Here is a 15,685-nt window from a genome sequence, read left to right as displayed (position 1 = left end):
TTTTTTCGTCTAGCATGAAATTTTTTCATACAGATTTGGCACTTTAAATAGCTTTTTCGGTAATAAAATGCTATTGGCAGTACTTGGTTCTCTACTCTAAGGCACCTCTTATTAGATATGTGACCATAGGAATGCATGCATTAAAGCCTAGTGTTTGATTATTATTGCGTGATTAATGAAAACATAAATATTATATAAAACTCATTTAGCTTAATCATACATACATTTATGTAACTTCTATCTGTCAAGTTAGGTGAGTTTCAGATCGAAGTAGGAATTTCAGTATCGATTGGCTGGAATATGACTACGTATATGCTTAAAATCATGATACGTACTTTATACACCATATACTCTCATCATATATGCATTTATGGGAGTTTTATTATATCCGTTCTATCATTAGTAGTAGTGACGTTATTATGTACATTTTCTGGTACATCCACCCCACAACCTTGATTGAACTAATTAATAGTGTAACTCCCCGACTTTGCGAGAATCTTTCTCTCATCGCTTTCTTACTACATCCCCCCTAGCTTCAAATGGGCCAATAAACTATAATATCAATTTCGTGTGAAATATGCACTACATAAACTACATCTATTAATGAGATTTACCCGATCCTGCAACATGAAATAAATGTGAGCCTGCGCACCATACAATATGATTATGAAGAGCTAGAGCTTTAGTTCGTCCCTTCGTATCATGCCTGCCGGAACTTGCACAACCTGATTGCATATAGACCTAACACTACGTGAGGCCAAGTAGTACAAGACATATATTCCGGTGCACCTCTTTGATAGCCGATCCCACAGCTTTACACAGGAGCCATGAGAGATTTTCAAGCATGAGAAGGCTTTCAGAATGTAACTTCTTCCTGCCTATTATAATGCCTTCCCAAGATCACCAGCAGCACAATATTCGTTCCACTCGAGCTCATTATATTAGGATTGCCGAATTTCGAGAGATGTCAGACACCAAATTCTGGTTTGATTCTTCGAGAGGATATTTCCTCGGCCCGGAATAGTAGTCTCTGAATTTATATGGAGTGCAAATGTATCCTTAATGGGATATTGAAGTAATTAAGACGTATATGGAAATGCGTCGAGGATTGGATTGGCTTCTGTATCGTGGGAAGTCCATAGAACTCTCGTTCCGTTCGTAGGGTCGATATGCTTTGGCTCTAACTGCGCAGCTGATCAGCTTCAATCCTCTTCAGTAGTGAGTCCGATGGCATACTGACACCCTCCGCATCGTCCACTGCGAGCGGCCCCGCCCAGGGCTTCGGACTGGGCTGTGATTCTGTTATGTGCAGGTTTCCTGGTGGTTTTATCGCCATCGACATCGTACTCCCAGTAGCTAGGCTGCTACAGTAAATTATAAAAGGTAAAGCCATGTTGTGTGCATCTTTTCGGGAGCTAGGTTTTTGCACTGGTTCAGCCTTAAGCTTATTGAATCCTCCTTTGATCCTGATGGTGCGAGTTGTTGCGCATGTCATCTGTTCAGTGCTCTGCATAGTACTTTAATGGATTCTCCGAGAACTAAATGTATTGAAAATGTACCTACGTGTGTAATAGTTGATGACAGGGATTAGACATCCTTCATGAAATATCTCTCGATGTTTATAATCGACAAAGTAATCATTACCAACGGTTCCCGGAATGAACCTTCGGAACTATGCAAATTCTATTTAGAGGCATCTGAGATAGAGTGACAGAATAGATTTGGTTTGTGTAAGGCTGGAGCTACTACTACTATGTAAGTGTATACTATGGGGTAGTAATGGCCGCGGACGAGATGAGTCTGGTGATTTCCCATCTCGTCCTACTGCTTGTAGGCGATGTGAAGTCCAGGGATCAAGTACTCGGGAATTTCAGATTTTAGACTTGAGATATATCTCGTCCTATGGAATCGAACCTCGGTCTCGCCAAGTCCCAGGATTCCGTACTCTTGGGGCTCCCGAGACGTCTCCTTTCGCGCCCCTCACTAATCAGAGATGCCTCTACCAGCTCTTTTTTACTCCGGCCAATACGTTTGACGGAATTCTTGTTTGCAACTTTCCCTGGCAGGTTCCCCACCCCGCGATCGATATCACCCCACAATATCACTCTGATCGACCGTTAATGTATATCTATCCTAGGCAAAACATATGACATATATTCTGGACCTGAATTATGTTTGATTTGATTGGGGGTGATGTATCCTCCCCTCTTCATCCTTCTTTAGAGCCCAGCTAAAACGCCCTCTCCAGCTCTCCTGATGATGTTCGTCCCGATTCCTCTACGTACATCACGTACATGGGCACCCGACAGAATAATCTGTGGCATAATCTCATACGAAATGAAACGCCTGGTAAAGGCTGTCATCGCAAAACAGCAAAAGAGCGCGCTCTCAAATTAATTCGACATATCCGGAATCGTGTGACTCCCGAGTATATATACAACAATCTCAATCTTCCACGCATTTGATACGATATCGTTATTCTGTCCGGCCGTTATTGCCGCTAGTCTCAAGAAGCTTCACCAGCATTGCGAAAGAACTTGATGAAATCTCGGCGGTGTCATATTACGAGTAGTTCGTATCGTCTTTAAAACAATATTATGCAGAACGTTTGTCACCACTCCAAGAATGGGATTTATGAGTGATACTATGATATCAATGCTAACTTTACTTATAATTCGTAGAATGGGTCCTTACGAAGAGCTGGGGACACCGAATTCAAATCACTTCCATTGCCATTCAGGGCACGTTAGGATTGGCACCTGGGCTATTGTGATTGTTAAAAGTTGGATTATTCACTGGCCGACTCGTTAGGGCAGGACTCATCTCAGATACAGCACAGCACCGACTTTCCGGCCGGGACAGACGGACAAGAATGGTTGGGATGAAAGATATCAAAACACGAGCTTGAAATCGATCTCGGGGCAGAGGGCCCTATATATCCAACTCTTTTCCCACCGGTGACATGAACTTTTATCGTTCACCTGGTTTGGCATTTATTTTCAAAAATACCAAAGTGCCATTTCTCACTGAATATAACGCAACAGCCAGAAGCCCCGGGGACCCACCTTACTGGGGCGCGGTATTCTATGGTATTGATACATTTACTTCCACTCTGCACTATGAGTACTGAACCTGGAGTCACTACTGGTCAGACGGAGAACTGGAGCAAACACGGACTACAATATGTCATGTAGACTAATTAAGAGCACCTTCAATTTTAGAAGAATAGTTAAGAACATATTGAAGACTGCTGAATAAAACTAGAAACTCACCTATGCATATTTATACAAGGCCACCTGAATTATAGAGGCATTTAATCCTCAAGTGACTAATAGAAATCAAAACCCGAGGAAGGCATTCACAAAGTTTACAAAGAGAAAGAACCGTAAGTTCATTTGCCTTTATTCTTACAAGGCTCACAGGTAACGAGATCGCAATACTTGCATTGCCAGATGACATAATGCGGTCCGGAGTAGCACAAGTGACACCTCCACAGCATTAGAGTGTTGGTACTCTTTTTCACCTCGAAATCGTGATCGCATGTAACGGCCTTCATGGCGTAGAGCGTTAATACAATAGGGAGGTTGTGAAGTGATTTTGGTGATTGTCAGCGATGGTACAGGTTATGGATTAGAGAGTTAGGGAATACTGCGTTGATCTGTGCGCCGGGGTTTATAAGGACATGGGCTAGGGACTTTCCATACATGGAAGGCGGAAGGGCGTTCAAGTGAATAATTTAGGTAGGCGATAGAGCGTTGTTTGATTGCCGATCGGTAATACTAAAATCCTCTTAATTCTATATCGATAGAAATGGGTAGCTTCCCGTGGGATTAATCACAAGTACTAAAATTCCATCACAATGTATGTATTCATCAGTGTACGCACTACTCTACCACGGCAGGAAATGCATCAATTGATGCATTTCCCATACGAAAGCGGCTTGCAAATGCATCAGTTGATGCATAAGCTTGTCGAGGCCTCAATAAATGCATCAGGCTACACATTTGCTGACGATTTTACCTACACCTTTCCCTACTAAGTACATACTATCGACGATTTTACCAGCACCTTTCCCTACTAAGTGTATACTGTCGACGATTTTACCTACACCTTTCCCTACTGTCGACGATTTTACCATCACCTTTCCTGGCCTATTGTCGACGATTTTACCTACACTTTACCTACGACTTTCCTGGTGAACATTGTCAATCAGTAGGGAAAGTTGTAGGTACTAGGTAATGGTGCAGGGAAAATCGTCGACAGTAGGGAAAGGTGTAGGTAAAATCGTCGACAGTATGCACTTAGTAGGGAAAGGTGCTGGTAAAATCGTCGATAGTATGTACTTAGTAGGGAAAGGTGTAGGTAAAATCGTCGACAGTAGGGAAAGGTGTAGGTAAAATCGTCGACGGTATGTACTTAGTAGGGAAAGGTGTAGGTAAAATCGTCGACAGTAGGGAAAAGTGTAGGTAAAATCGTCGGCAGTAGGTAAAAGTGTAGTAGGGAAAATCGTCGGTCCGCGAATACTACTGTTCTTGGTATTTCTTGTGTCTACTGATTATTGACTTAGATATTTTTGGATCTCCACTTCGGCTACATATACCTATTGAGTCAGCTTATACGTATTGGTTGTACTAGTAAGTGCTATATATTGAAAAGATATGATGGTACAGGTGGTAAGCTCCGAGTCTAACTTGAACCTAGATCATAATCGGAATGATTCAGGTTCAATCCCTCCACATTCATTTGTTTTGCATCGGGGCACTGTCAGGAGTGTTCTTCAGTATGATGCATTTACCAATCTCTTTACCGATGCCTTTACCGATGCCTTTACTGATGCCTTTACTGATGCATTTCAGCCCGTGATTCAGAAATCCGGCACTGTTTGCATTTCTATTTTCCTAATATAAGTATTTCCCAAACTCTTGGCAAAACGAGACTGTGATGCATTAATGATGCATTAGTTGATGCATTAATTGATGCATTATCCATACGTTTTAGGAAAAAGGCTTGATAAATTGACTGACGACTTTCACTGATGCATTTATGATGCATTTACTGATGCATTTTGTACCATGGTAGAGTGTGTATTGCATGCAATATACATGTATATGGACCCGTACCATGACTGGCCAGTCCAAGCCATGTAATACACCGAATGGAAATGAACATATGTAATTGAAGATATCGGGGATAGAATCACGTATACGTAAGCCCTAGACTCTAGTTCACCTAGCTCAAGGCCATAGAGAGTCCTCATAGCCACGGGTATATAGGCGCTGTTGCCAGAATCTACGGCATCGCATTGGGGTGACTACATATAGCCTGAGAGGAGCGGCGAAACACCCACCCATGCCTAGGTTAAGCCCAACCCATTATTGTCGTAAATATTACCTTATGAACCGATCGGTTAGTCCATCCTCGATCGTTCATAACTTAGTGATTTCTCTGTATCTTCCTGGGGTGCTTCTTTCCTACTTCTCATGTACACAGGTGCCTGTATACTAGTTCTTACACCTCCGCTCTTCGGGGACGTAACCTTACTTCCTCCCCTTCCCTCTTTTGGAGTGCAAACTGGAGTTATTTCCTTCTCCCCTCTATGGGAGGAGAGTCGTGGTCCTTTGGTCTCTTCCTTTTATTAGAAAGGGTGTGTGCTTTTGTTGCGCCCTATGAAGGGGCCAGGGGTTACCATTTTTTTCTGCGCTCAATCCTTCTGGATCCTCCCTTCGTTTGTAGGGGAGAATGGGTGGCCTTTTTGTGTTAATTCCCTAGGTCTGTGTCCCCACTTCTGCTATCCTCTCATCTTCATATGAAGCGGAGAGGGTTTATTCTCGAGTTAATTCGTCGTGATATTTCTCTTGTAGACTAGAGGAAAGATTTTATTTTATTGGAGAAACTCGTAGACTACTGGAAGTCATCCCACGGACACCTTTGAAGGTTTGTAGGCGTTTGAATGTGGTCTGCAGATCCCCCATGGGTGTCTACAGAGTTGTTGTGAGCTGTTTCTACGCAAGATCTGTAGTTTATCTTCAAGGCTTCAAGTTTGAACACCTTCAGAATATCTACGGGATGACTCCCACCTAAGCTTCAAATATACGATTTGGAAAGGGTTGAATAAACCTCTGTAAGATGGTTCTACACTTTGGCGGTGAGCTGTATGTGGGACTTTATGTGAAATCGTACATATAAAGTGAAATCAATGCCCTTCATTCGATATTCAGTAATATTTAATCGCGCATGTATAGATAATCGACTTCTATCATGTGACCTTTCAATTATGGAGACTCAATTGAATTGAATAATGTTTAGTAGGCCGCAAATCATGACCTGATAGATCTAATCTCAATCATCTAGCTAGTGGTGAGTAAATACTGGAAAGTGGCATTGAGAGGGGAATACATGTACATATTGAATGTTCACGTCTACGTCCCCAATACATGTAACCATATGGAGCGGCACAAAAATTAGATATTGTCCAATCCCCTCACTCCCTCAATCGCTACCCAGCCAAGTTCTCCTTACATCCCATCTTTTCACATGTGTTTCCACGACTCTTCCATACTCTCCACCACACCGGCTTCTTCTCTATCCTAGGTTCACTGTCAACCATATAATCTGCCTGGTTATGTTCCTCCACCTCCTCTTCATCGTCCGTCGTGATTTCCTCCTCCCAGTGACACCCCACATAGCAATGGGGGAACATATCCTCGGCGCTTTCCATCCAATCATCGTTGTCTATATTATCCCACCGTTGACCACAACACTGCCATTCGCTCACGTCTTCATCAATCGGCTTGCACTCACGAATGAAGTGCTCAACGACACAGTTCCCTAGAGGATTATCAGATGCATGGAATGTTTTATGACAATACACGCAATGGCGTAGTTCTGAAGTAGCCTGGTTGTAATGGACAATCAGTTTCGACAACCTCTGTTTAGTATCAAAGCCTATCTAAGTTAGCCGGTAGCTGCAATTGGCATACCTCAGGAAATGCGCCCGAAAGTATCAGCGCCTCCAGAGCAGAGCGGGATAGAGATTTTATGTGCTCCTCCAATTTCTCAACAGTGGGGTACCTTGCCGAGAGGTCGTCAATCACGGGATTCCGTGGCTTTGAAGGGCCTGGGCTTGTAGCTGGGGTTGAGTTAGTTGTTGCTCTCTTCTTGGCCAATGGGGCATCAGAATCCGATTCAGTTGATGCGTGCTTTTCAGCTGGAGCCATTGTTGAAAGCTAGAGAGAGTGTATTAACGATTGAGACGATGGATCGTGAACAGGAGGAGATAGGAGTATTTGTTACCCCATGGCCGTGCACACTGACCTCTTGCGTGTCAACCTGATGACGCCAGCCAAGAGTGTCCTTACGGTATTTTCCGGGTCAATGAGAAGCCTTGATAGTTGATGATATAAACAGCCTTGGCGTTATAAGGTTGAGCCCACTGGAGTCTCAGCCTGCTGTTCTTTCATTTGTTCAACTTGAAAAGCTCAAGCTTTCTAGTTGTTATTTTTCTACAAATTACCTTGAAACCGTACTAGTAGAAAGGTCGATAATATGCTTCAGTCATTTGGTTTAAAAAATCTTGGATATCAAACCCTAACCCTAACCAAGTCTAATTGCGGATAGACCAGTTTGCCGTTGGCCCTAGGGTGGATTCATAATGTTTTCAGTCCCATATAGCTCAAATTGTACTCGCCCTAATCAATACGAGTTTTTACGGTCTTTCACTATCTCTTGACGAATACCATATACTTGACGAACAGAGGTTTGGAACAGTTAATTCAGCAACAGCTAGTCACGCTACGATCTCCAGCTCTTTAATTTTATTAGAGAGGTTTTGTGCTCTCCGACTAGATAAATAGAGAGCTGGCTCTCAATGCTACATGCATGATTGGTTGATGGAGGATCAGCGCCAATCAGGTGACCGGAATTTGGAGTTGGACTGTTTTGCGCAAGTGTGAATTCAACAAAAACCTCGATTTTATCCGCCAGCAACTGATTGGGCTATGTATTATACAGAGTATTACATGCACAGTACCCCCCCTCTCTTTAAGAGCCTCCAAACCCGAAACACTATCACACCTTTGGCAAAATAAAATTTTATAACCTCAATATAGTTAGAAATGGAAGGTTTAGGTGCGGCGGCGAGCGTTATTGCGGTTCTCCAGATTACCACGCAGGTGGCATCGTTAGCATACGTATACGGGTACACCACGGGTGTCAAACGGGCCCCAACAAATCTCCAAGGGCTCATTGACGAGTTGAAATCTCTAGTCAAAATCCTCAGCTCTTTACAAAGCACCGCACAACATTCAAGTTCAGCTGTTCTGGGTCAATTATTCACCCCACTCCTAAACTACAGCATGGAGATGAAGAGTTTGAATGACAAGTTGGAGGCAAAACAGAAGAAACTGCAATCGAGTTGGTGGGGTGCCTCGTTCGTAAGACTTCAGTGGCCGCTCACAGAGTCAGAAACCGTTGCTCTCATTCTCGAGACCGAGAGATTTAAGCAGAGTTTGAATCTTGCCCTTAATATCGACTAGACGTAGGTGCCTCAGAGGTCAAAGACTAGTAGTGATAAAGAGCATTCCTAGTTGTAAGAGCTAACGAAAACTAAGTTCTTTCTTGAGAATAATTGAGGATACCACGCGAGAGACAAATGTAACTATGAAAGCGTAGGACATGGAGCGATCTGGTAGGATTTATCGATAGGCCATTTATCTACTTTATGAGCTAAGGGGTGGAAATATTTGAGCAGTTCAAAAACGAAACGCTATTCTCAATTGGATATCACCACAACCCTATGATGAGAGACATTTTGAGATCAGTAGTCGGAGAAAGCCAAACACAGGCCATTGGATTCTTAAGTCTCCGAAGGTACAAGAGTGGCGAAGAGGTTCTGGTTTACTTTGGGGCTATGGCATTCGTAAGTTCAACATTCTCAACTGAGGTTTCTCTCTGGCAGAATTCTGATTATACTTTGAGCTCACAGATGGTGCTGGAAAGACATTTTTGAGGTATTTGCCCCTAACATTATGTGCTATCTGCAAGCCTAACATAACCAATCAGTTCTCTTTTGATTGATAGTCTAAGAGCTGAGGCAAAGAGAAAAGGATACAGCGTAGCGCATATCTACTTCAATTATAAGGAGCAATAACAGACACCAGCAAGGCCCTTGCTAGCCTAGTCAAACAACTGGCCTGCCAAGCTTGCTACGTTCCCGACGCTCTTGAGCAGCATCATGATGAGCGCCAAGGGGGGCCACTTACAATTTAAGAGCTATATACATCACTCCTCGATATCTCAGAAAGATTTACGAAAACATTCCTCATATTCGACGCATTGGACGAGTGTGACCAAGTCAATCAGCGGAGAGAACTCCTACCGTTGTTTCATCGGATTTATGCTCATGGGCCTAAGATACACATGTTTATAACAGGACATGCGTATTCGGAGGATATTCAATCTTCCTTTGAGAAATCGTCAAAAATAAAACTCTGGGCAAAAGATTATGATATCGAAAGCTATGTGGACCAAACGATATCGGAGCATCCTAGAGCACAGCGCCTTATAAAGCAAGGACCCGTGGTTTATAGAAGCAAGATAATTCCTGATCTGATTGACTGCGCGAAGGGAATCTAAGTTTTACATCCCTGTAAACAAATAAACATAAAGGTTTATCATTAATCATAGGTTTCTTCTTGTTCACTTCCACGTCGAACATTTGTGCCAACAAACAACTATTCGCGAGATCTTGGAAGAGCTTGAAAGGTTTAAACGCTCAGTATTAAATGCAAGATGCCCACTCCGCCTAACATACGATAGAGCTATGAATATTATCAACTCTCAATCACCAAACTGCATTGAGCTAGCGATCAGGATTCTCTCATGGCTTGTCAGGGCTAGGAAGGTACTTACGGTCCATGCCCTTCAATTAGCCGTGGCGGTTGATCGTGACGGTGTTTGGGGAAATAGCCAGTGCTAAGCGATAATTCTGTAGCGTTTAAACTGATGATATTGTAAACCGGATTCCCTTGACTTGATGGTTGATGATACCCTCAAGTCTTCGCAGAATCAAGCCCTATTTATACATGTTGGAACCTATGCCGAGGCCCGCTTTCTAATACTAACTGATACAATGATAATAGAATGAGATAATGCTCCCGAAGATAACCCAGATAGAAAAGCGCCCCCGCATAGTTCCGTCCTCCCTTCTAATTCCGACACGTAACCATGAACCTTGCAATTGCCAGTCATCAGGCTGTACCATACTATTATCCTAGACCTACTTCCCTAAGTAGAACAGCCTACAGCCGTAAGCCCCGCTTCCTATTCTATTCCGGGTGAGACACCCAATAGTAAGCGTGCCGTCATAATAGTATAACACTAGTGTGGTAACACCGCGTGCCCCCACACTACCCGATACCTTTCTATGCTTGTCCTTGTTACCCGACCGTCCTCGCATCACAACCCGTCACTCGTATTCCTTATTGTCCTAAGCCTCTAGGACAGTATTCCGTAGTTCCTGTAACAGACGGTATTGGATTTGACGAGCTGGATCTGCATGACCTGACAACAATGCTGGATGTGTGCGCAAGCTTGGTTACCTACGATGAGAATATCTCCTCAATTACCCTACGATACGCCAGCATTCAGACCTAAAGGTCACAATTTCTTGCATACGATTTCTCTCAGATAAAAGATTTATGAAGCATTGGAAATATGATGTGTTACAAGAGAAATATCCTTTTTGGCACTATGCCCGCGATAATCTAATGTTCCATATTAGTCAGTGTGAGGAAAGCCTGACGATGGATCCAGTATTGGAATTTCTTAACAAACGAGGCTGTGTTGGCCTATACCTATACTACTCCGATGCGACTGGCGTTGGTTCGAGCCCATTAGCTGTAGCGTGTATGCTCAACCATAGTTTAGCCGCCTGGTCACTAATCGAAAAGGGTGAACACCTCCAATACCGTGGTGGGTATCGGCGCACTTTATTGCATTTTACGTTTTCGAATAAATTAGACAGATCCAAAGATTTTATCAAATATTACCGTGTGGAACGTAAGGCCGAGATCGTGTCTTTACTTTTCAACGCTGGTCTCGATATCTCTACACCTGATGAGGATGGCAAACAGTATTTCACCTTGCAGCCTGCACTGCGGGGTGCCGGTTTATATTAGGGTCTCTCGTTGAAAAAGGCGCAAGTATCTCAGTAGCGGACAACGATTGGAAGACAGCAATACACTACGCATCAGAAATTGGAGACTACGACTCCGTAATATACTTGATCGAGCAAGGTGCCGAAATCAACATTGGCTGTTCTTCCGGCTGGACACCCCTCCATCATGCAGCAGATCGTGGCCATTATGACATAGTTAGAGTCTTGGTGGAGAAGGGCGCTGGTATCAACAAGGCCGAGAAGTCCGACCGGACAGCCCCTTCTTATGCGGCCGCCAAAGCCTATCATGACGCAATTATATTTTTATTGGAGAACGGGGTCGATATACAGATTGCCGATTATAATGGGCATACACCACTTTTTCAAGCGGTACGCAACGACAACAATGACCTAGTTAGAACTTTAATATAGAACGACGCCGGTATAAATACCACTGATCGTCTTGGTCGGACAGCACTCCATTATGGAGTATGCAATGATAACCACGGGTCGGTAAAAATCTTAGTGGAGAACGGCGCCGATATAAACCTTACGGATCATCGTGGTTGGGCAGCAGTTCATCTTGCTGTATACGTAGTTGGAAGGGACTGTCATGATTCAGCTGGATTTTCAATGGAAAATGGTGCCGATATCAGCATCAATCCAGCAGCGTGCTGTGACAATTATGACAGAGTTAAATCCTTAGTGTGGATCTACGACTACATCAAACGTATCGACTATACAAGCCAAACAGCACTTCATTGTGCTGTGAATTCTATACGGGAAAATGAACATGCTCTTGCATACTTGCTTAGACAAGGAACCGATTTCTCGACCGGGGACCAGTCTGGTCAGACAGCCCTCCATATCGCAGCATACACTGCGCATTATCCCTCTCTTCACTCCTTACTGAGCAATGGTCCCAGTCCCTCTTCAGTGGATATCGAAGGCTGCAACGCACTTCATTATGCGATTAAAGGCCTTAGATGCTCGGAATACATCGCCTACTAATGTATTATGGCACGAGCCCCTATGTACCAAATAAAGAAGGGAAAACCCCACTTGATTACATTTATGAACTAGAAATGACTAAAACGCGCTCAAACTATGACATTAAGGCTTTAACCAAAGAGCCCGATAAGAAAATATCGATCCATCTCCTCGAGGTTTCTTAACAAGACAAACAGTATTCTGAACGGGGAAACATGTACGTGTATATTACTCCTCTGATCTTTACGAGCCGGAACCTGACATAATTGTCCAAAAGCTCTAGTAGTTTGAGTTATACGATCGAATGGCAGCCAGGTGTTAGGAGAAGGATAGCGGTTTCCTTTTAAGTTTTCTTCTGTTATATATATATATATCGTCAATCAATGTGGCTGTTGGGTAATATTGCCGTAGGCGGGTGTGGGGTTAACTACCTCACGGGCGGATCTCAACTCAGTGTAAGGCAATATCTAGACAAATACTGGTTAGACAGAAGGGGTATTTGCTGAAGATAAATTGAACCGCAAGAAGCAACATAACCATATTTTTTTTTTTTTGTTTAATTCATTAATTGCATGCAACTTTACAGTTATGGCAATACCCCTGAACTGCCCCTTCTCCTCCGCCTCCTCTCACATATTCTTGACATAGGAAAACAATGCCCACGAAGCCCTTTTCTTATTCTATTCCTCATTCCCTGCATCTTTCAGCATCCCCCACCCATATCCTAGTTCTCTTCTCTCCTCTTCTTCGTTCTCTTCTTGTCCGTTTCTCTCACATCTCCACTTAACAAATTGTTTCCAAATTTTTGTAGCCGCTTCGATACCACTTGCCTTCCAGAGGAGTTTGACAACCGTATTATGCTCTTTAAAGGTTTTACGGGTTTCGGCCGTCGCATCGCATTCGGTGAGTATATGGGTCACACTTTGCTCTCCTTTGCCGCATTCGCATTCAGCACTTTCGATCTTTCCTATTCTTTTGAGGTATCTGTTGATGGCTATATGACCTGTTCTGAACCGGCTGATGATAACTCTATCCATTCGGTCCGTATCGTCGAATTTGATAGTGTTTCGCTGCGATGGTTTGAACAGCGCCTTTTCCTTGTTCGCTCTTGTCTCCCACTCTGCCTCCCATTCTCTTATTGTTTTCTCTCGAGATTCTCTTTCTAGGAATGCAAAAGAAAGCAACATAACCATATCATTACCATGCATAATATTATAAACACAAGGACTTACTAACAAACCCACCGCCGCACCACCACGATTAATAGCCTTCCAGTTTTATACACATCCATGGCCACCAACGGTATACAAGAGGAAACGTCTGGTAATGTACCCCTGAGGTTAATATACGACCTTTTACATAGTTTAGTCCAGCTACTATCGCAAATTATCGATATATTATATAGAAGCTGCGGCAGATCTCAGACTGAAGCAAATTTTTCTAGCCTTTAATCATCAGAAAGCTTCAGATGATTGCCCCAAATATTTGGTATTGAGGCACAGCGTTTGTAATGGTGTTCAAATATAGCCAGCGGTTGCGGATATCGTTTTTAGATTTGGGTTCTGTTATTCTTGAAGCTTCTGTAGCAAGGCATGCTCTAGACAAGTACTTTATATCGAATCTAGGTTGGTTAGCATAAAATATACAATCAGCATCGCTCGCTCAAGAAAAATAGGACGGCTTCAGGTATTATTTCAGCGAGGTAGGTTAAGGATTATAGGTGGGGAGCTCGGTGTCACTGGCGAATGATCCGTTCCGGCATTTGAAACACCCCCCCGTTTTTGATCCTATAGGTTTCGGAACTAATCGAAGGCCCGATCGAGCCAGCTAGTACATGTAGCGTATGTCAGCGCTACATGTTGTTGGGGCTAGCTTCCATCATGACAAAGGTGAACACGTTACTACATGTATGTTATCAACCTCCCTATGTCCACTTTTCAGTGATTGATTCCCGCAGTACACAGGCAAGAACGATCAATCGTCCATATATTGCTTCTTCCAAATTTCTAAACCCAAAGATCCTGCGTGCAATTCTACCGGCAGTACATGAGTATTTCGCAGTCATACCTGAAAAATGCTTAACATGGCCCACTACTGGCGGCTTCTAGGGATTTTACTAGCCTCTCTTCCTATGGGATCCGTCCACATCAATGCCGTCCCCTTGGACTATTCCGGTGAAGAGAGGGACCATGACTCATTGGATAGCCCAGTTGCCCAAACCTCTCTACTTCACGATACAATCAGTATCAGTCTGAAGGATCAGAAGTTGTACTTTTCGGTACGACAGAAAGATTGGCAGAAGGTGGAAAATATGGATTGGCAAAAGGTGGAGAATTTCGACTGGCCTAGGGAGGAGTACATTGATCGACTAGAGGTGGATAAGATGGATCTCAAGTACCACCCAAGCACCACAACAACGACAAGGGTGAGGGTGGTAACCGTAGTAGTTCCCCCACCGGAGGATCACTCGGTTCTACCAACAACACAACCCGAAATCACAAGCGAAGTACCTAGTGTTGATGGTATAAAAATAGTTGAGAACACTTGGGTACCTACAAAAACACCGACAGTTGGCAGCACAATTGTAGATGACAAATTATTCGTACCGTGGGGCACAAAAAAGCAAACCTCCACTTCAACTTTGGTGACTCGAACTTCTATCCTCTATGTTATATGCTTCATCATGGCTGTTTCTGTTCTCTACGTCATCGGCTATGGCCTCTACACTGCCTTTACAAGGTGCAAATCCTGGTTTACGTCTTGTTTTAGGGCGAATCTTGATGAACTTTCCCCCGTACGGCTGGAAGAGAGTGCCGGCGTTAGTTGGACCGATGGGAGTAATCTAAGTTCCCCCCAACCGGGTGTCCAAGAACTGGAGGAGCGGGGAGAGTCTTGGGCAGAAACTAGGGTCGATACGAATAGGTTAGGTATTGTAGAGGCTTCCGGCACTGCGGCGATGTTGGCATCGGCTACGGGAACAATTAGGAGACATAATATAAGGAGTACTAGTCGAGGGGACGAGGTCCTCCATGAGAAGGAATAATCAACTCGAGGAGCACCACGTTGAAGGCTTTGTGTATTGGTGATAAACCAATGTCAACAACTCCCCCGAAAGACATCATTCCACCTACCGAACGCACTGGCTTTCATACATAAAAATAAGTGTCTATGATCAAACTCTTCACCGGACTTCAGTACATCAGTGTTACATGGACTTCTATTCTGCCGTTCATTCAACTGTAATTAAACTTATCATTTTTTGGAGAGAGTCCCGCTCACAACTACATGTACTACTTCATCAAGATTAATACTACGCTTGAGAATTCACTTCCCATGGCGCTTATCTATTCAACGTTGTATCATGTTTTGCAATGCAACCGAAACATGTGGGATCGAAAATCAGTTTTAGGAGCGAACAACCAAAACCATGGTTTGATTCGACATCGTGACGCACGCCACCTGATAGATTGGATGACTAATCAGACCGACCGCAAATTTCAATGGAGGGACATAGTCGAAAGGTAGGCGGAATTACGTAGC

The 15,685-nt window shown here is 43.5% G+C and overlaps 4 protein-coding genes across 4 annotated transcripts; 3 read left to right on the top strand and 1 right to left on the bottom strand.

The window, feature by feature from the left end:
* Positions 1 to 6,496: 6,496 nt before the first annotated feature.
* Positions 6,497 to 7,217, bottom strand: LAJ45_10733 (uncharacterized protein; the record flags this gene model as incomplete). The annotated part of the gene is made up of 2 exons (XM_046120250.1): positions 6,497 to 6,895; positions 6,981 to 7,217. 2 exons carry the CDS (start codon positions 7,215 to 7,217, stop codon positions 6,497 to 6,499), a joined length of 636 nt encoding a protein of 211 aa, XP_045966600.1.
* Positions 7,218 to 8,114: 897 nt separating this feature from the next.
* LAJ45_10732 (uncharacterized protein) lies at positions 8,115 to 9,148 on the top strand (the record flags this gene model as incomplete). The annotated part of the gene is made up of 6 exons (XM_046120249.1): positions 8,115 to 8,432; positions 8,535 to 8,536; positions 8,610 to 8,666; positions 8,823 to 8,917; positions 8,984 to 9,008; positions 9,061 to 9,148. The coding sequence occupies 6 exons, from the start codon at positions 8,115 to 8,117 to the stop codon at positions 9,146 to 9,148; spliced, it is 585 nt and encodes a 194-aa protein (XP_045966599.1).
* Positions 9,149 to 10,802: 1,654 nt separating this feature from the next.
* LAJ45_10731 (uncharacterized protein) lies at positions 10,803 to 11,587 on the top strand (the record flags this gene model as incomplete). Its single annotated transcript, XM_046120248.1, has 2 exons — positions 10,803 to 11,166; positions 11,235 to 11,587. 2 exons carry the CDS (start codon positions 10,803 to 10,805, stop codon positions 11,585 to 11,587), a joined length of 717 nt encoding a protein of 238 aa, XP_045966598.1.
* Positions 11,588 to 14,228: 2,641 nt separating this feature from the next.
* Positions 14,229 to 15,188, top strand: LAJ45_10730 (uncharacterized protein; the record flags this gene model as incomplete). The annotated part of the gene is made up of 1 exon (XM_046120247.1): positions 14,229 to 15,188. One exon carries the CDS (start codon positions 14,229 to 14,231, stop codon positions 15,186 to 15,188), a length of 960 nt encoding a protein of 319 aa, XP_045966597.1.
* Positions 15,189 to 15,685: the final 497 nt, after the last annotated feature.

The sequence above is a fragment of the Morchella importuna genome (genome assembly GCF_003444635.1).
Source record: "Morchella importuna strain M04M26 chromosome Unknown Morimp01GS049, whole genome shotgun sequence".
NCBI lineage: Eukaryota > Fungi > Ascomycota > Pezizomycetes > Pezizales > Morchellaceae > Morchella > Morchella importuna.
The sequence above is the reverse complement of the archived record's forward strand: the minus strand, read 5'-3'. Positions and strand labels throughout refer to the sequence as shown.